General features: G+C 38.1%; 1 protein-coding gene and 1 long non-coding RNA gene across 4 annotated transcripts in view; one reads left to right on the top strand and one right to left on the bottom strand.

Annotated features, from left to right (window-relative positions):
- PNPLA8 (patatin like phospholipase domain containing 8) overlaps nucleotides 1-18,910 on the top strand; it is a 67,798-nt gene extending 48,888 nt beyond the window's left edge. For all 3 annotated transcript variants that reach the window (XM_038407411.2, XM_043494908.1, XM_043494906.1), the window contains 2 exons: nucleotides 15,933-16,128; nucleotides 17,641-18,910. In XM_038407411.2, the coding sequence (XP_038263339.1) occupies nucleotides 15,933-16,128; nucleotides 17,641-17,915 (471 nt within the window). In that variant the 3' untranslated portion in view covers nucleotides 17,916-18,910. The remainder of the gene's footprint in view (nucleotides 1-15,932; nucleotides 16,129-17,640) is intronic.
- On the bottom strand, nucleotides 5,268-15,446 carry LOC122456270. Its single transcript, XR_006275072.1, has 3 exons — nucleotides 15,359-15,446; nucleotides 5,412-5,414; nucleotides 5,268-5,286 (listed from the first exon to the last, which is right to left on the bottom strand). It is a non-coding gene; the product is annotated as an uncharacterized LOC122456270 (long non-coding RNA).
- Nucleotides 18,911-21,546: the final 2,636 nt, after the last annotated feature.

Raw genomic sequence — 21,546 nt, 5'->3', positions numbered from 1 at the left:
TTCTCAATCGAAGGCAAAATTAAGAGGAGACATTATCTCATCCAGCATAAAGTAATCCTGTCTTTGTTCATAATGCAGCTTGTGTGCCATTTGCATCCATTTTGTATGATGATTAAAAGTCAGACTAGATAGCAAAGGAGGCTTTTATACCAGAATTATTTTTTGCAACAAGATAAATACATGGAGAGGGAAAATTGTTCCTATTTACATTTTATTTAACTTGTAATGTGGTTTTACTTACCACATGCAAATAATTTTTTTTTTTAGCCAGTTCTGGTGGCACTAATGTGTTCTATTAAGCAGCCAGATTACAGCAATCACTTCTCAAAGCTTGATTTAGCATATTTTTTCTGGTATTAAACTTTTTAAAATAATAAATTGAACGAAAATCATAGTTGGTTAATATAATGATGGGTCTTTTACTTGTCAATTTACACGGCTACATTTGAGAGCAATTTGAAGGAGGGTCTCTGTCTTTCTGGATGGGAAAAGAATAGATTGATTCTTAAAATGATGGATGCATTTGGTCTGTGGAAGGAAAGTATTTATCCATCATCAATTAATTCCCCATTTTAGAATACAGCAACACACATCATACATTTTAAATGAATCTGGTGACCTTAGGGCATCTCTATTGTGTAGCAAAAGTGTGTATTCTTTTCAAATAAACTGTGAATGAAATACTTTATTTATATGATAAGGGTTACCTTTAAGCCACAAGATCAATTTGCTATAAAACATAAATTTTATTAAAATTAAAAACTACTTTTCCCCCTTCCCCTTTCCAAATGTAACTTTTAAAATGGAACAGTCCTAACATTAAAATGAAACTATAAGTAGTTAGTTCCAGAGCCTTATGAAAATTTGTATGTGGGGTTTCTGGTTTTAAGATAAAAATATCACCACCCCTGGCTGCCAACCGCATCAAAGCAAAAGTCAGGCAATTCTAGCTGTTCATTATTTAGTGTGTGTAATTTCCATTTTCCCTACTTTTCAAAATAGCTTATAGAGCAGACTGACAGTCCCTAAGGATTTCAAGTGCCTGTTGGGGAGCTCATACTCGGTAGCAGTTCCAAAGTGGTTAAGTTTTGCTATTTTTTTAATTAAAGAAAACATTTTTAAAACTGATTTTTATTCTTATAGAACATAGTTCACCTAAAATTATACATCACCACAAATTAGAAGTTCTTCACACACATTCAGAATGAATAGGTAAGAATAATCAGCCTGATGACAATTGGATTGTTTTATGCACTTACATCAGAAGTATGTTCCTATTGGGGATAATTCAGGGGTTAGTTTATGGTACTATTGGATTTGGTTTGTTAGACTCCTTTTATATGTAAAAGGAAAATCTTGAATTTGAGCATATCTTTGAAAAAACTAGGATTTAGCAGACCAGTAATAATTGCCTGAACAAATATAAGGGCTACATTGACAAAGAGATTTAAGCACCTAACTGGCTCTCTAGGTAACTAAATCCAATATTTAGGCACCACTGATATTCACAAAACCATACCCAGCTGCTGCCTAACCCTGTAGGCAGCTAAATTTCCCCTGGTGGGCATATCAAAAATGCCAAAATCCCAATACCACTAAGATATTCAGCACACTAGTTCACACTTCAGCCCTAGGAGCATTCTCAAACTGGACATTTTCCCTATTTGTGTCACCTGCGGACCCCAATCCATTAAGCACGGTCAGATTATTCCTAATCCGCACAAAAGATAGCCCAGGGAGGGGAGTGTGTCCTAACCACCAGGCTATTTGGAGTTCAGGGGTTGGGTCTCTCTCTCTCTCAATCTCTTCTGTTGGAGCTGTTCCAATTTGTAAAAAATAATATTTCTTAGAGCAGGAATGTGAATCTGCCTCTCCCACCTGCGAGGTGAATGCCATAACCACTGGGCTGTAGAATCAGTCTCTCACTTTCTCTGTGTGTCTGCCCAAATCAGAAATATTGCACATAGTAAAAGATGCTGCATAAATTTGGCTTCTAGGCTTGGTCCTGCCTTCTGGTCTGAGGACATCCTCTCCACTTATGAAAGCACATTAACTGAATTTACAGTATACTTGGCAGTGCACACTCACCTACTGGAAACTAGGATAAAGTCTTTAATCTATTTAATTTTTTTAGAAAGTAGTCCATTTTAACAATGTAGAAGTTTCATATGCCTCAACCCAAGAACAAGTCTTAACTTTAATCTCTGTTAATTATGATGATTTTTACGTTTAGATTTGAAAAATACTTTTGAGAAATCCTTTTGAGAAATCTTGCCTTTGCCTGCAATAGTCTTGTATTAGTTCTGTCTCCACTTTTTCACAAATACAATGAAGGTAAACAACAGAGCAAGTCTGTAAAAGTGAACTAGAAATTCAAAGCATGTCTGCACAAGCAGTGAAGTGAAATGGTTACTATGGAGCCAAGAGACTCCTCTCCCAAATATCAGACTTGGCTGTACCAAGTCATATATAATGGTAAATTTTTTCACAGAGCTTAACAGCATTATAGTGAATCTGTGCAGTATACAGGATGCCATAGAAAATTTCAAGGCACAATCTGAGTTTGACAAATTTAGGAAATATAATGACTGGCTATGAACATACAAACAGCTGGCTGTCAACAGTAAAGTATGACACAATTAAACTGTAATTAAGTTTCTATTGTTAGTACAATATATAATACTGTAATGTATTTTGATTTGATCCTTACCAATTATTTATATATTCTAAAAGGATTATTCAAGTGCAGTCTGTGACCATCAGGGGAACAGAAGACCTCCCATGAGGTCAACAGTACTTGCTCTGTGCCCCTGAGTTTCTAGTGGGGGGCATAAGATTGCTGTGAATGGAGGGGTGTGGAAGGATATGAGGGGAGCAAGGGGATTTATGGGGGCGTGAGCAGGGAGAGCAGCCATCTCCACCCTGGAAAGGGGCATCCCAGCAATTCCTATTGCCATTCCTATGGCAGTTCTTTGGCAGCTGGTGCCCTGTGGTGGCTAGCACCCTGTGTTCTGATGCTCCACTGCCTGGGTGGCCTGTCCCCCACCCCAACGGCTTGCACATGTGCTTCTGCCCCTCCCCTGGGCTTGGTGCCTCTACTGGGACTAGTGGTGGCTAGAAGGCAGAGAGTGGAGAGCTGTTCCTAGTAGCCAGCCCAATCCCCATGCACTGTGGTGGCTGCTCTAGTCTCTCCTCTGTGAGATATTGTGGTGGTGGAAAACACTGGGGGGCAAGGAGGGATATCCATCAGCTACTGCCCTCCAGTATTTCCATTGTGGGGACACTAGCCTTCTTCCCACCCCATCCTTGTTCCACTGCTTATGGTTTCTAGCATGTGTGAGATTTCCCTATGACCTTTAGAAGTCTGTCTGCCTCCTTTATAATACTTATACATCCCTACCACAGTTGACTTCCACATCATAATTTTAATTCTTTACCTTTGAAACCAATAGTAGTTGGCTGGTTTCGGTTTTCGGGGGGCGGGGGGGGGGTTGGAGTGCGGGGCGACTGTTGGTTTTCATCGTTTTGGTTTTGTTTGGTTTTTAACTTTTCTTATTGCTGCAAATTAGTCGGTATCTTGCAGGCTGGTCACAAGAAATTATTTCCTAGGCTACTTTGCGGTTACAAAAATCTGTTGGGGTTTTTTGTTCTTTAAAGCTCTGCAAGAGCCTGAGCCCCCTCAAATCTCCACCAGTAAAAGTGAAGAGAGGAATGTTCCACAACTATTAGTTAATCTGTTTTGTAATGTGGAGAGAAAGTGTGAATTTTTGGGAAGGGAGCGAAATGAACTTAAGAAATTTGAGAACCACTGCTCCAAAGGCCTGGTCCTGAGGAAGACAGAGTGCATGCAAACCCCATTAATTTCAAATATGTAAATTTGACATGTACAAATCAACCAGAAATGCCTACAATTAGCCCTTGTGTGTTGGACTTCAGTGAGACTCAGTATCTTTCAGGATCCGTGTATGTAGAATTGTGTGTATTTTCTATCTCACTTTATGTAAAAGCTTGTACATTTATGTGTATACTGTAAACTTGGGGGAGTGTTATAACCAGCTTTTAAAAACTTGACCATCTCCTTCCAAAAGAATAAATAGGGCAAAACTGCAAATGGCTGCATTTAGAATCTCATCCATTTGATTACCCACACCCTATTTATTGCATTGTATTTGCTTTTGCATTATAATTGACACATATCAGTTCCTTTTGGCAGTATCAAGCTGTAACTGTGAGTTCTAATGCTTTAGAAGTAAAATTCTTATCTTTCCCCCAGCCCTGAAATTACTATTCTAACCAAGAGCAGACATTCAAAACTTCAAGGAAAAAAAATCTTACTTTGTAATGTTTGTTGTTGAATTTCCATATCACACTAAATAGCACTAGATCTATGAATATATTATTAAATTGCATAAAAATTAAAAGATAGTACTGAATTACTTTTATAAAAGGCTTTGGTAAAATTTGTCACTGTGTGAAAAATTTTATATTGTCTAGTGTTTGATTTCCTGTTGAGCAAGGGATGTTAACTGAACACCTGTTGGAAAATCTTTTTCAGCACTCATTTACATACTCTTTCCTTGCTGTATGACTTCGTTATGGTCAGCGTTCTGGCAGCAAAGCTGAGTTACATCTGGAGAGGTGTTGCAAAAATCCTAATGTTAGTGTGACTTATTTGCTATCTCACTGACTGCAGCAGCATGACAGGATAGAGCATTGTAAGACTGGAGAAACACCAAAGAGCAGGGATGACTCTGTTTGGTTAAGTGAAGAGGGGGACTTGCAGCTGTTGTGAGTGTAAACAAATGGAGGAGATGTCAAAATGTAGGGCAAGATAACATAAGAACCGGAGAGAATAAAGGGAATGAGCCACTTGTCTGCTCTGGCCACTTGCCCAGTAGTCTAATAGAACCCTGGACATTTGCACAAACTTTATATGGATGCTTGTTAACCGAATAGTCATTTGAAGAGTAGCAATAAATTGTAGTCACCCTTTTCATCATGGATTCCAGTGTACCAATCCCTATAGGTAATGACCATTCATTTATATTATGACATGTGATTTAGGCTGACACGAAAGTTCAGCTTCTAAAAAATACATTTTTTTAAACAAATGTTTACGTTAAATCTAAAGGTTTCAGAGTAGCAGCCGAGTTAGTCTGTATTCGCAAAAAGAAAAGGAGTACTTGTGGCACCTTAGAGACTAACAAATTTATTAGAGCATAAACTTTCGTGAGCTACAGCTCACTTCATCGGATGCATCTCTAAGGTGCCACAAGTACTCCTTTTCTTTTTTTAAATCTAAACTAACTGATTATATATGCTTCCATGATGTACACGGTATTCCTTATAAATAAATAAATAAATGAGGCTTTATACTGGAATGTGTTCTGTACTTTCTGAAAGGAGCTGACTCTCTTCTCACCTCCTGAATTCTCCAGGAGTTGAGAAGGCTCAGTTCCCCACACGAGGTGCTCATGAGCTTGGAGAGTTGTACCTTAAATTGGTCATTTTGTTTGGGATATAATTTAATCTTGATGAAAACATTTTCAGTCTGGTAAAGCAAGAATAGGTTTGTTTGGATTGTTTCTTGATCTTTCCTTAGGATAAGCTGAAAGTTGGGGGAGGCTTTGAGACAGTAGAATGCATATATGCACAGTGGGTCCATGAAATGTGTGTGTTATAAATGTAAATCACTATTCTGACAACATAGAGAGAGGAATGAATATTTGATCTTAAAGGTAGAGATGTCAGAATGCATGTTAAAGGCTACATGCTTCTTGTGATACATTCTATACTTCTTGTTGATGCCTTGTATTCACTAATTGTTACACCTAGGAGCATTCAAAAGTTCATCATGGTTTAAGTGCAACTGATTATACATGTAGATGAAAAACAAGCTAGTTCTCCAAAACCTCATCATTAATCTGTAGGTTAGAAAATGCAACTTGTTACCACAGCGGGTAGGCTCTTGTACACTCTAGTTCCCACATTCTTTTCAGTGATGGCCACTCCACTGTATAATTTATTGTACCCACAAAGGTGTTTCATAGCCTCATTCCATTACTTGATTTCACACAAGCATGATCTTGTATTGGTCCATCTCTTGAAGCAAGAGTCAAACATCAATAGCTTGGGTAAGTCTCTTCACATACCAGTATACTACCCTTGGCCTGTCATTGTTCTTCTTTGCTGCAGAAGCATGCTGGGAATGGTGATGACAGCTACCCCTCCAATATTCAAATAGATGAAATGCTTCAGAAAGGTGATTTGTAAAGGGTTCAAAAAGGCAGATACAATAGAAACTGGGTCTTTAAATCAAACCGACAAACTTGACATAATTGCCTTTTAAAATAAAGGCAGGAAGTCAAGAGCAAACCTTCAGATTTTGGCCCACAAATATAATCCCTGCACCCAGGGATTGGTCAGGTTTATCTATTTACTCGTCAACTCCTTGCCAATGTAGAACTTTGGCATTTTTACCTGACATTGTTTTAGTACCTCTGCATTTTCTTTAATTTTAGTCTATCGGATATTCCATAGCACTGAAAGGACGTGAGCCAAACTGATTGATTAGCCTATATTTTGGTTTGTGTCTATTATAGTAATGCCTGACTTTTAGAAGCTAAGAATGCTTACAACTATGGAAAAAAGCACTTAAAATAGTAACAAATATGGAACATGCTCAGCAAATGGAAGAAAGAAACTAAATGAATATTAGCACCAACTCAAATTGACAATAAAAATAGATACTCTCAAATGCCAAACAAGGATTAGTATCTTGTAAAAGAAGATTGAGATGATCTCAATGTGTTTTATAAATGCAATTGAATAAAGAATTATTTTTGCAGTGTCTTGTAGAGTCTCAGACAAACATGAAAAGCTCGTCATGATCCCATGAAGTGATCCACTTTATGCAATATTTAAGTCAGTCATTCAGGACTTACGTATTGACTATTTAAAATGTTTTGTTTTAATGAAAATTTTAGTTTCCAATCTTCACCAATATGAAGTGAGGAAATAAGTATTTAGAATCTGAAAGATCATTTCATTTGATATAAATGTTTATTATATAATGACATTTGGAAATCTTTCATTGTAACTGCATTGTCTATAGCTAGTGCCCTGTATACAATGCATATACCTGGCTGAAGATCATAGCAGATAATTATTTAAGTGCTACATAACAGTACTCCACAATTTAGGATTTACTTTTTTTAAAGTATATAACCCTAATGGTTACAAGGAAAAGTCTCACAATGTGAAACAAATATAAATGGATATAATGTCTTCCTGAGTCTGCAGAAGGCCTAAAACAATAGCTATGGTAAGTCTGAACATACCTCACTAATGTCAGTAGGATGTTAACTCTGAAGCCAAATGATGACATGAACTGTCAACATTTACTGTTTCACCAGTGTTCATTTTAACAGAAACAGCAATCTTATTTTGTTTTTGTCTTTGTTTAAATTAGTAGCAGATTGGGAACAGGATGCAGTCAGGTAACTAGTTCAAGGGGGGGAGAAATAAACCAAACCTTCTTCCCCCCCCCCGGCCATTTGTTTCCTCTGCCCTGGCCCAAAAGGGGAAGGGAAAGAGGAGATACACTGATCTCCCCACTACCAACATCCATACTTGCTCAAAGATCTCCAAAACTTCCCATGACTCACCTTCAACTGTCTGTATTCAGCGATTAACTTCCAGTTTCTCCTCCCTCCTCCCCCCAACTTGTATAACTCATTTATTAGTTGTCGGTACAAAAATTCACAGAAGTTAAAATCAGGGGCAACATAAAATAATTGAATTTATATTAAAATAAACAGCTAGTAGGAATAAGTTTAATGTGCCACATAGGATACGCGACCTTGTTGATAGTCATGATTACCTTGCCAATTACTTTGATTAAACACAAATAAAAGAAAAGATTGTTTATAGAACTTCCCTGTCAGTTTTTTCCTCTTCAAGTATTGTAACTCCCATTATTTTTAATAGACAATAATTTAGGCTGTTTTAAATCTTACCCTCTTATATAATCACTAGTATTTAAAAAGTATGCATTTTCAGATAAAGTGGCATTACATCCTGCTTTTGATATCAGCACCTGTTTCATGCCCTACCTTTCTTCACTATAGGAGAGATTTTAAAATTTATGTTGAAATCCCGGCCTCATTGAAGTCAAGGTAAAACTCCTATTGACTGCAATGATTTCATCTTTAATATCTCAAATATATAAGAAGTAATTTGGGATCTTTCTGCTCTAATTTTAACTCTTCTTTTGGGAAATTGAAGAGAACCATGGACTGAGCTAAACTTTGTAGAGAATCTTTCTTTGTAAAACTCCCTTTAGAGCTGCTGGGACCCATATTTGGGAAGCACTTCTCTTGAACCTCAGTCCATATCCCACTCATGCCTTCAGCTTTAAATATATGAATTTATTTAAGGGGAAGCAGTGAACAATTTCTAACTTCATTTGTATGCAGCTGAAATTGGCTTCCCCTTTAAATTGGTATTCTATAAAATCTTTACTCTGTGTGTTCTCATTGCAGGAGCTTCGTAATATAAGTTTTTTTTGGGGGGGGCAGTGGGTGGGGAGGGAAGGGGTGTGTGGGGGGGGTATGTGTACACACACACACACACACACACACACACACACACACACTTTTTTAAACTCTTTGCACAGGTCTATTATCCCTGTAAGATATTTCAGGTGTATGCTGTGTTGGGAACATTCCAGTGGTTGTGTACACTGCACGCTCCTTTGGCCTTGGTCATGGCAACATGGCCAGACTTAGTAATATCCCAACATGCAGTGCACTTCAGCATTATTGCTTTAATGGATTTGCCTACTTTACAGATGGTTATAATTCCATTCAGTTTTTGGTGACAAGACGCATATTCTTCTCTATAGCACGTGGGGGAGGGGGTCTGTGTGAAAATCAGAACTGTAATGAAACTTAAATGAAATTCACTAGAATGAGTAGATGTGATTCAGTTAACAATCTCTATTCTGAGATTAAGAAAATAAGCAGGCAAAATACAAATATTGAAGTTTTAGATTAAGGTCCTATGAATAATTAGCTTCTTCACGGACAACACTGTACTTTGATTTTGGATTGGGATTTTTTATATAGAACACAGATTAACAATAAGTGAGGATACGGTGTACCAAAACAAGACTGTTCGTTTGAGCAAAATGTACTAACCAGTCCAGCAACAGTTCAAAGAGCTTTTGTAGATCCAAATGAAAGCTTAATAAAAAAAACCAAAACCCTCATCAAGCCAATAATCCTGTTTTCACAACACTTATTTATCCATTGCAGCTGTAGTTTAAAAGAAAAAAAAAAAAAAGATTCTGTTGAACGTGAATCCACTTTAAATTATTTATTATTCCAAACTAGGCTAGAGTATGAATGCATCTTTGGTTATTCTTGTGATTTGATGGACTAGTGTTAAGAGCCGATATGTTTTTATCTTATATTGTACTGTAACTTTAATCTATATTTACATTATTTAAATGTTTTTGGACATGATTTTGTTAGGATTTAAACTACAATAATAAAACCAATCCCAGGCCCTAGACAGCTCTGTCATCCATTAAAAGTGCAGTCCTTATCCACTAAAATCAACTCAAACAAACACCAGCTAAACCTCATACATACAACCACTAATATGCAGAAATAAAATTTCTCCTCAGATTCCAAAAAAAAGCTCCGTTTCCTTAGTCTTGCCCAGTGCCTACTCAGAATGATGGGCTTTCACCAAGCCCAGAAGGAAAGCAGATTTGGGCTGTTTTGAACAAGGGGGAAGTGGAGGAGATGGTATGATGGGATAACATGATTTTGGTAATTAATTGATCTTTAAATATTCATGGTCAATAGGCCTATTGGCCTGTGATGGGATGTTAGATGGGGTGGGATCTGAGTTACCCAGGAAAGAATTTTCTGTAGTATCTGGCTGGTGAATCTTGCCCATATGCTCAGGGTTTAGCTGATTGCCATATTTGGGGTCAGGAAGGAATTTTCTTTCAGGGCAGATTGGAAGAAGCCCTGGAGGTTTTTCGCCTTCCTCTGTAGCATGGGGCACGGGTCACTTGCTGGAGGATTCTCTGATCCTTGAAGTCTTTAAACCACGATTTGAGGACTTCAATAGCTCAGACATAGGTGAGGTTTTTCGCAGGAGTGGGGGGGTGAGATTCTGTGGCCTGCATTGTGCAGGAGGTCAGACTAGATGATCGTAATGGTCCATTCTGCCCTTAGTATCTGTGAATCTATGAATTCCAATTGTGAGTGGCTTTAGGAAAGCTCTTGAGCACATTCCTGAGTTGGGGAAAAGGTCCCATAGCTCATCACAGCAGCACATTGGAGAAAGATTGTAGGATAATAGCGGTGTAATGTTGACACACACGCATTACTGGACTCTGCTGTAAGAAGAGATTGTAAGCTACCCTCCTCTGGTATCTGTTTTCACTTTATTCTTCTGGTGACTGAGGCTTTGTCTACACTAGCACTTTTGTCGGTAAAACTTTTGTTGGTCAGGAATGTGGAAAAAAAAAAACACACCCCAACCAACAAAAGCACCAGTATGGAGATGCCGTCCTGCTGACATAGCTACCGCCACTCATTAGGGGTGGTTTAATTATTCCAGTGGGAGAGCTCTCTCCTGCTGGCATAGAGCAGCTACACAGGAGACTTACAGCAGAGCAGCTGCAGTGGTACAGCTGTGCTGCTATAAGGTCTGTAGTGTAGACAAAGCCAGAGTATCTGGTCATGCCCCGATATAGGTCAGTTCATGTTAGTGGAAGAAGAATCAGGCCCTTAAACAGGTCACAATTTGACTGAGCTATTAACATATTTTGAATAATGGTTAATTGGGCCAGACACAAATAGAGCCACAATCACAGGAAAAAAAGACTGCTTGCCTCGTATCAAAATTCAGCTTTCAGAAGTAGGGGGTCGACTTTCATTAAAATAATCTACCCTCCAATAGGAGAGTTACTGGGGTTTTAAACTATTGGTGTGCACTTTAGCAGTGATATAATTCCAACATTCACACCAGAGTAAAAGGTGTTATTCCAAGATGAGTGTCTACCACAGCTATAACATCTCTCTAAGCTTCAAGGGCAAAATAAATGTACAATAACTGATATGTACTTGCAATAAGAAAAGAACTGTTTGGTTAAAAATAAGTATCAAAATTAGTGGCAAATTGGTCTGTTTTTCTCCAGAGGTAACTCAGTTTTACATAGCCAGTGAAAATGATGTTGTTTGGAACTTTTAAATACATCATTAAATGCAGAAATATTAAAAACCATACCCCGACCCAAAAGAAGCCTGAAGGTGAAATTTTAAACAGTGCATTTCCAAGGAATTCAGATTCAACTGCTGCTTGTTGAACTTGATTATGTTTTCTGTTTTGACTGGGCTACTTCAGACTTTCACAGTATTTTTATTTTTGTGATGTTTTTCCCCATGTAGGAAGTCCTTTTCAGCATTTTGGATTTTATATGCAATTCTTTTGGTTGGATTGAAATCTGTTTGAGTATGTGTCAAGGTTATTGTAAGGGCTAATTGCTTAGTAAAGGATAATGTGACATCAGCTCCAGTGAAGTAGTTTTCCCAGTGCATAGTGACTCACTAGTCTTGATAAACTTTTAAAGGTCATTCTACAGTTAGTAGAACACATTTTGATTCCAGAAAATATGTAGTTCCCTTTTTTTAAAAATACTGAAACATTTGAAATTGTATGAAATTGTAGCAAGGCTTTTATGTGACCACTATCTGGAAAAGGCCTTGCATTTTTGGATTGTTACTTAAATGTTTTTAACATAACATTTAATTACTTCACTGAAATATACATATTAACACTAACACAAACAATCTTATTAAGAAAAACACCACTGTGGTTGCAGCAAAATTTGCATTGGTTATATATGTTGTCATATTAGCACTTGCAGAACAACCCTTTGGGGCACCTGAAAGTGAAAGGTGTCAATATCTTGTCTGCTTTTTGAGGACTAGAATGGCTTCAGACATTTTCTGCAGTACATATATTTTATTATAGTATTTTTACAGATAGGACTTTGGTAGTTCCCAAGTGAGTTAATCCTCTTCTCTGAATGCCTAAAATATAATGGTCATAAGACAACAGCCATCATATTTTCTCTATTTATAATTTAAAGATCTCTACAGTTTATAAATGCATCTAGTAGTTATAGTGTCATAATACGTATTCATAGCCTTGTAACTACAGTCTATTAATACAGCTTGTAGTTCTAGTGCCATTATATGTATTAATAGTCTTGTAATTCATTTTTCCAACTTTGATTTTTCATAATTTGATTTTTCTATTTAAATAAAAAGGAAAATGCCTCTTTGCTTCTGCAGTTGTCCATACAGCTCCCCTTTCTCTTTTACTTTCCTTATCACTTTGTTCTCCTTCAAACTTCCTCCCTTTCACTTACACTTCTTCCAAAGCTGCACTGCTTTTAGCATTCATCTTTTCTTTAACAAACAAAACTTGGAAGACCTATCATGATCCCTATTTAAAATGCAGTGGTTAAGGGTTAGAGACTTGAACAGAATAATATTGAAAGCCACAGCAGCAATGCATAACGTGGTAAATCTTTATTATTATCCTTTGGTATTCATCATAATAATGATCAGAGTGAATTGTTCTGATTTTCCTGTAACTGTAATAAGTAACTCTATTGCTCTTTAACATTATTTGATGTCCACTTATTAGAAAGTGGTGTGGGTGCTGAAATAGGAAAGCATCCCAACTCAGGACAAGCACTTAAGCACATGCTTAAATCCCGTTAGAATCAATGGAATTTAAGTACATACTTAAAATAATAATGTAATCTTCGAACAGGGTTATGTTAATGCAAAATAGGAACCTTTTAGTTCATGCCTGCAGTGGTCACATGGTGGACTTGCAGTGCAGCTCGTTTTTGTGCACTTCTGTTCACACCTGCATAGTCTGAACTGCAGGGCTGTGTAGACATGCCCTAAGTGACTGTTCTGAATAGGGGTAGATTAAGCATGTGCTTACATGCTTTTTTGAACAGAGAACCTGATCCAAAAGCCATTGAATTAAATGAAAAAACTTTTTCTTCAGTGGGTTTGGAAGTGGCTAAGGAAAAGTAGAATTGTATAATGGCTATTAAAGTTCAGTTACTGCTGACTAGGTAATTGCATTACAAAATCCTGTACTGTACATTATCAATTCTTATACTTCCATTAGAACTGTGATTGTAAATTAACTTTGTGATAGCCAAATGTCCTGGATATGACTATAATAAAAATTCAATATGTAGAGTAACTAAATGCTACATGTGGGGAGACACGTTCCTTTTGACTATTACACAGAATGCAGGGAGGAAGAGAGGGGGGGGGTCTAATTTACTTTGTGGCAGTTGATATTGAGGTTTTATCAAATTTTTCATTACACCTTTTAAAAAAATCAGAAATTGGCAATAAAATCTGGTACTCTGGGTCAGGACATGACTAGGTGTCCTATAGGAAAAATATATTTTTATGATTGATTTTCATAAACAAACAATACAAAAAGCTAAACAACTTAATTTGTATGTTATCAAATATCATACATTTCACAGTATAGCCAATAACATTGTGCAATTACACAACATTACAACTTGTCAAAGCTGCAAGATCAAACAATATTACACAGAGATAAAATCATAGGTGAGAGTAACAGTTTAAAAAACTCACATGGTACGCCACATCGTGAATACTGCATGCAGATGTGGTTGCCCCATCTCAAAAAGAAATATTGGAATTGAAAAAGATTCAGAAAAGGGCAACAAAAATGATTAGGGGTATAAAACAGCTTCTATATGAGGAGAGATTAATAAGACTGGGGACTTTTCAGCTTGGAAAAGGGACGACTAAGGGAGGATATGATTGGGATCTATAAAATCATGACTGGTGTGGAGAAAGTAAATAAGGAAGTGTTATTTACTCCTTCTCAAAGCACAAGAACTAGGGGGTCACTAAATGAAATTAATAGGCAGCAGGTTTAAAACAAACAAAAGGAAGTATTTCTTCACACAACATAGTCAACATGTGGAACTCTTTGCAAGAGGATATTGTGAAGGCCAAGACTATAACAGAGTTCAAAAAAGAACTAGATAAATTCATGGGGGATAGAACCATCAATGGCTATTTGCCAGGATGGACAGGGATGGTTTCCCTAGCCTCTGTTTGCCAGAAGTTTGGAATGGGCAATAGGGAATGGTTCATTTGATCATTACCTGTTCTGTTCATTCCCTCTGGAGTACATGTCATTGGCCACTGTCGGAAGACAGAATACTGGGCACATTAAAGATATGTGCTAAAGGAACCCATCATCCTGTTCTCTAGTGTGATTTTTGGTGGTCTGTAGCAGGCCCCAGTCATCTTGTGTGTTATCCATTAGGACAGTGATCCATAAGCATTCAGGATAATTTTGTTTCAGAGTTGTCAGCGACTCAGACAGCCATTTTTGACATAGAGTGCCTCTCTCTCTTCCTGGTTTCTGCGCTCTCTCATTCCTTTGTTGGCACTTCCTTTTCTTTCCTTGAATCTGGGATGGTGATGCTTCCAGAATCTGGCTCTCCAAGTGCTCTTCAGCTTTAATGATGCTCTGCAGAGTCAGTATTTGTTCTTCCCAACCACAAATCTTGTCTTCCAGTTCAGCCACCAACTTGCACTTCATACAGAGTGTCACAGTTTAAAAGCTAGCTGCACCTCTGTCCCCTTCCTGGTTTCTCTGAATATAATCCTTTGTGTGTCAGGGCTCGGGCCTTTACCTATCCTGGGATGGAATTCCAGTATTCTCCCACTCTTAGACTGTGTCCTGGGCTATGGTACCCTGTGTATAAACCATGTTTACCTAGCAGGTCTGACTGCATTTAGCACCTGCAGTTCTCCCAATAGAGAGTCTGTGACCAATAGTATATAGCATTTGTCATGATCAAATGACCTTATTAAAACCTAAGTATTGCTTTTTTAACAGTAAGAAAAAAGCATTTAGAGAAAGGGATTTTGAAACTATCTACAGATGTCTGTCTTACCCTAAGGGGATGGTAAGCCTTTAAGGTAACTACCAGGCCCAGCTTCTTCAGACACCACAGCAGGTGGCTCTTTCTCACCATGGTTTCTCCGAACAACTCCCCCCACCCCCTCTCTCAAGATAGTCCCTTTTTTTAAACTGCTAGTCCTTTGATTTTTTTATGCTCCTCAGTTGTTTCTTGGCATTGTCTCTTAACAACCCTCAACTGTTTGCTGAGAAGTAATTTAACTTGAGCCATTCTCTCGTTTCCTGCTTGTTTTCATTACAGAACTCTATTAAGCTAAACCACTATATTCATACAGTAAACATCCCGATAATAGATCAATGTTCAGTATTTGTGAATTATTACACAGTATCTCCAATTTCATCACATAGAGAAAGTCCCTTTTGGCTTCAGGCAGGAAAGCAAGTACGACATAGTCCTTGCAGGTCACTACCTCCTCCTTGCCATCGCATTATTGAACTTAGAACTGTACCTAGAGAGCCTCTTACATTCCCTTCAAAACTGCCATTTGCCCTTCCTGTATGGTTGTTTAGGAGTTCGCTTAGCAACTGACTTCTGTACTTAGCTTCACTGCTTGAATCCACCCCCTCAAAAAGAGGGAGGGATTAACCACACAAAGATTTCAAAGGCAGGGGCTGATCACAGACCCAAGGTTTCAGAGATACAAATCGATCCTGTCTCACCTGGCCTATTCAGGTCCCAGAAGCCAAGCCACGTGACCCTCATGGAGACCAAGGAGACCAATCACAACACTCACCAGGTTACCGTGTGTTCTGTTTCATTAATTTGTCATATTTCAGCTGTGCAGTATTAAATTCTAATGAAAATGCAAGCAACTTAATATAATATTAATTTGCAGGATGGAGGTCTGCTTCTGAATAATCCCACTGCTTTAGCAGTCCATGAGTGCAAATGCCTTTGGCCAAATGTCCCACTGCAGTGTGTAATATCATTGGGCACTGGTCGATATGAAAGCGAGAGGAAGAACAGCATCATGTACACAAGTTTGAAAACCAAACTTACAAATGTTATCAGCAGCGCAACTGACACAGAAGGTTAGTGTCTAATGATTTGTCGTCATGTCTCTAATTGATTTTAACTATTTATGGTTCTCAGGATGTCACTTGTTATCATTAGAAATACAGTACATCAGAAAACATATAATACCATGAAAATATATTCAATAAAGAAAATTTTAATGTATCTTGTGCGCTTTTAGTCCAGGGAATGTTTCATAACTTTTTTCAAATTGGGATTTGATTGTTAATCTCTTTGCCTGCATATGCAGTTGGATTTCAGATTTAGTTTAGATGAAAAGTCAATTTAGACCAAAGCAGGAAAATGGAGATTTAAAGAATAATTTTTTTTCAGTAATCTGTTTTCACCATACATCGCAAATATTTCCAGTTTTCTTGCTATATTTTAAATGCATCATTTTCCCTCTCTTGATTACCTCTGATATTGGCTTTTTATTTTTAGTTGTTATTATGAATGTACTGGGTGATTATAAAGCTAGTGAAATATGCATTTAAATTATCTCCCTGAGTCTGCACCTTGAGTACGCTATTACTAAGCTGTCTTTAATTGATGAATACATCACATCTGAACGGTGTAACCATAATACTGATGCTGAATTAGGAATATAAAACTACATCAAGAAAGGTTACAAACCTTAGAAATCAGAATAAGAATTTGGCTGAGAATTATAGTAGTCAAGCACTGTTTGTTTTGTTTTTGTTTTAACTTGGCTTTCAGAAGAAGAGCAATCCTGGAAATCATTTCAGGAGTAAAGGAAATAGGGGACACTTTCTATGTATATAGTTTCAACTTTTCACAGAGAAATATTAAAGCAGTTGATCCAGAATGTTGATTTGTCTTCTGAAACTTGTGACATTTTTAAAAACGCCCTCTTCACTCTACGGACCAAGTTCTCTCTGCCAATCAGTGTGTCTCTTCGATGTCAATGGGAGCCATTCACACACATCCTGAGAACAAAATCTCACCCAGGCATGGGAGCACAGTAGAATTACATATTTAGATGGTCATACCTTTCTCCATTTTGTAAGCTGCAGAAATGTGAATGTCTGGAATAATGTTTTGTCCGTATCAACACTTATTGGAAACTGATTGACTTACAGTGAACTGATACATGTTGATGTAAAAAGTACCCACACGTCTTTATAGTTCTCCTGCTGCTTAGTTCCATGTATGAGCAGAACAACAATGTGAGACTACTCAGTAAGGCAAGCTGGATTTGGTCTCTTATTACTTTTACTTTGCCTCCCATCAGTGTAAAATGGTGAATTGGAGAGGTAGCTGAGTTGTTCACCTTGTGTGGAAGTAGGGAAGGAAAAGAAGCTTAACTAAGCAATTTGGTGATATGGAAGCTACTATGGCTAAGAGATGTGGAGAGGGAGGAGATATTGAAGGAGGTGATTGGTAAGGGTGGAGCTGCTGTGAAGTTAATTAGCCTGCAAAAGCAAGCAGAATTTGTAGGACTGCTTCTCTCTTGATTTGTCAGAAACTTCATTATGATTTAACATTTTACTTTCTTTGTTTTAAACCAGAAGTCCATACTATGCTGGATGGCCTGTTACCTCCAGACACGTATTTCAGATTTAATCCTCTAATGAATGAAGACATACCTTTGGATGAAAATCGTAAGGAAAAACTCAATCAGTTGCGGACAGATGGAATACGGTATTTAGAACGAAATGAAGAAAAAATTAAAAAAGCTGCCAAAATCCTAACACAAGAAAAAACAGTTTTGCAGAGATTTAATGAGTGGATAAGATTAAAAGCCGACATGTGTGAAGGACTTCCATTTCTTTCCAAACTGTGAATATGTAATTAACGAAAACTCATATGTACTGTTCCAGAAAATCCAGCCAATACTATAAGGGATCTGTGCATACATCGTTACTGTATAATTCTGGATAGCTATCAAAGTCCAGGGATTGCTGGAGAAAGCACTTCTCAGTCAAGCACTGGAATAGTGCTGCCTGCTTTGTACACACATCCTTGGAATAAGGTTTCATGGTGTTCCTTTTTTGAGCTTTAGAAACATTACTGTTGTACTAGTTAATTTTAGTAAAATACTATTTTTTTGGCTGTTCATGCAGGCCTATTTTAGATTCATTACAGCTAGCTCACTTTGTGCTAGCTAAGATTGACAATTATGAAAAACAAATATGCTATACATTTTTGTAAATATATACCATAATCATGTTGACAGTAACACCTTGTTTATTTACCTATTATTGAATTTAAAATAAAAACAAAAATCAAACTCTTTTCTAAATAAGTATATTGTAGGCCTTCAATATATAGGACAAGCGGTTTTACTGCCAGTGAAGGTAATATCCTTTCAGTTTATGAAAACCTAATACTTGGCCAATTTAAATTCACTTTTCCATTTCGAAGATAATGTTAAAATTTGTTTTTAATATGCACTTTTTTGTGTGTAACAATTAATATGGTCCAGTAAGATGTTTGCTGATTATAAAAAGGTATAAAATACTCAAAATCAACCAGTATTTTTTCTGTAATTTTAAGCTGTGCTGTGCATGAACTTCTATAGGTTCAACTCCAGAATAATTTATTTGTTGTTGGAAAATAACTCTCAAACCTCATTCCAGCAAATATTCTTGTCACATAATAATAAAGGAAATAAACTCTTGAAATAACCCACTTGTCATGCTGCAATAGTGACATTCTTAACATATTGAAATCTCAGAATTGGACAGCACCAAACTTTAGAAACCAAGGTACAAGAAAAGTATACAAAGTTGATGCATGGAGTAAATAAGTTCAAATAAAATGTGTATTTTCTTTTGAGACTCGGTCCACATATTTATTCAAGTGACACCATCATAGGACCTAATCACATTAGCCACACCATCAGGGGCTCGTTCACCTGCACATCTCCCAATGTGATATATGCCATGTGCCAGCAATGCCCCTCTGCCATATACATTGTCCAAACTGGACAGTCTCTATGCAAAAGAATAAATGGACACAAATCTGACATCAGGAATCATAACATTCAAGAACCGGTAGGAGACCACTTCAACCTCTCTGGCCACTCAGTAAAAGATTTAAGGGTGGCAATTTTGCAACAGAAAAGCTTCAAAAACAGACTCCAGCGAGAAACTGCTGAGCTTGAATTAATATGGATTCAGAAGAGGAAGAGGAAGCTACTACTGAGATCCTGCATTCCCCTCAGCAGGATGCCACATATCTCATGGCTTGTTTAGGGGAAAACAAATTCAACGCTTTCAACTTTCACATGAGACTCTTGTCACCTCTCTGCCCTACCTGTTCTTCCTTCCTCAGCCATTATAAGACCCTCCATGATTTCCAGGTTTCTTTTTGTCTTTGAAGCTAGTAAATTCTGTTAAGGCCCAAGTGTAACCTTTGGCTGGAGAGTTTTAATGATCTCCATGATGCAAATAAATTCCAGATACCCAAAGGCCAAAGAAGCCTTTCTACTTTGGGGCACCAGAGGGGGAAGGAATGAGGTTGGGTTTTTCCTTGATCTGGGGAAAGATTAGAAAAATAGGATGTCACAGTAACTGGGTGAAAGAATAAAGTATATTGGTCATTTGTCATTATGAACACTCCTCGTGCACCAGAAAGGGTTCCCAGAACAAAGACTAACGTTAAATCCTTTAAAAGAACATGTCTATAGCCTTTGCTAAAGCTTGGCTTTCCCTGTAAGGCAAGCTGGGCTCAGCCTTGCTGTGACCAGACAGCTATCCCCCACCTGAGGCTGATGGACTTAATTATATGACTGACCCTAGTTTGAAGGAATCAGGGAGGGGGGTTGCTTAAACAGAGCTGTGAATACAGTCAAAGGAAGTGATCAGGGAAAGAGGATCAAGGGGTATTTCTTTTCTGGGAAGAACCTGGGGAATTCATGCTGGAAGAAACCTTCAGGAAGCACACTAGGCTCTTGTGGAGGAGGCAGTGAGAGATTGCCTACAGGTAGTAGGGAAAGCCCTGAAGAAAACTGCCATAGTCTCTGGGGAAAGGACTAGGAAGACCCAGACAGCAACAGGCCACTGCAGGGCCAAGGAAGTGGTCATCAGGGGTCACTAGAAGCTAATTCCCCTGCAATGCCATCACCGGACACCAAGGAGTGCTTGGTAAGAGCAACCCGTAGAGTCTTGGTGGGGAAAAGAATTATACAACTCCCACCCTCTCTTCAGGATCTTCACCCTCAAGTATCCTTAAAGCAAAAGAATGGCAAGAATCTGTTTAGTTCACTGGCAGTCTGTCCTGTGAGCTGTGAAGTAAGTAAGGGGTGGGGGCAGAGTTAAAAAAAAAACCTATACACCACTGAAGGAGGCACAGGAGGTGTTTGGTGGAAAGACAAGCCATTCTGTCAGTGTCCTTGGGCAAAATGGACATTTTAGGGTAAATAGGGCACAGTGCTTACCTCACTTTTCTCCCTTCCCTGTGGGTTAGATGGCTCTCAACCTTTATTTGTAACACTTGCAAATTCAAACGGACGCAAATTCAAAGGGCTTAACTGTAACTTCATAAGTTCACAATACCCATGTATCTTGAGAAAACCTACGTTATTTTGCTTGCATACACATGCACAATCAGGGTTGGATTAACCCATCACCGGGCCACTACCTTCTAATATGAATAACAACAATCAGTTACTAAATGGAAAGAAGGGGGGAAAATACACTTCAGTGATATTCCCTCATACATGCCTCTGCAGGAAATCCCCATGCCAGCCTGTTCACTTGCTGCTGTTGGAGAAGGAAGCGATTTCTTTACCCAATGACCTCTTCTCTCCTTGGTTCTGTTGGGAATGGCAAAGGGACTCAGGCCAGGTCAACACTAAAAAGTTAAGTCAACCTAGCTATGTCACTCAAGGGTGAGAATTTTTCACACCTCTTAAGTGAAATAGTTAAGCCAACCTAACCCCTGGTGTAGACAGTGCTAGGTTGACAGAAGGAGGATGAACTACAGCAATGAGAGAACCTCTCCTGTCACTGTGGTGAATGTCTACACTGAAGCACTACAGGGGCACAGCTGCAGTTGTGCCATTGTAGTGGTTTAAGTGTAGACATAGCCTCAGCTGTGTATGAGAACTATCTGCCCACTCACCCACTGGTGTGGATTCGCATGTGAACTGAAAGAACTTCACTCACTTGAGTGGCATTGCAAATCTGGTGCATGGGAGCACAACACCACTCACTCTAGGGAGCGAAGTTCTTTCAGTTTGCACTCAACTCTGCATTGTTTTTTTTAAAAAATTGCTCTGCCCCCCGCCCCTGTCCTACCCCCCGCCCCTGCAAATTTTGACCGAAGGCATCTGCCTAGTTTGCTTTTGCTTTAATCTGGCTCTGTGCACAATAGTGCTAATTTTGGAGTATGCAGTTTTTGAAGTATATGATCACTTAGGAAAGAACTGATTGTCTTATCTGTAAGCTTTTGTTTTGACTTAATTTAAA

The sequence above is a fragment of the Dermochelys coriacea genome, chromosome 1, assembly GCF_009764565.3.
Source record: "Dermochelys coriacea isolate rDerCor1 chromosome 1, rDerCor1.pri.v4, whole genome shotgun sequence".
Taxonomy (NCBI): Eukaryota; Metazoa; Chordata; order Testudines; family Dermochelyidae; genus Dermochelys; species Dermochelys coriacea.
Note: the sequence above shows the minus strand (reverse complement) of the source record. Positions and strands in the feature narration are given on the sequence as shown.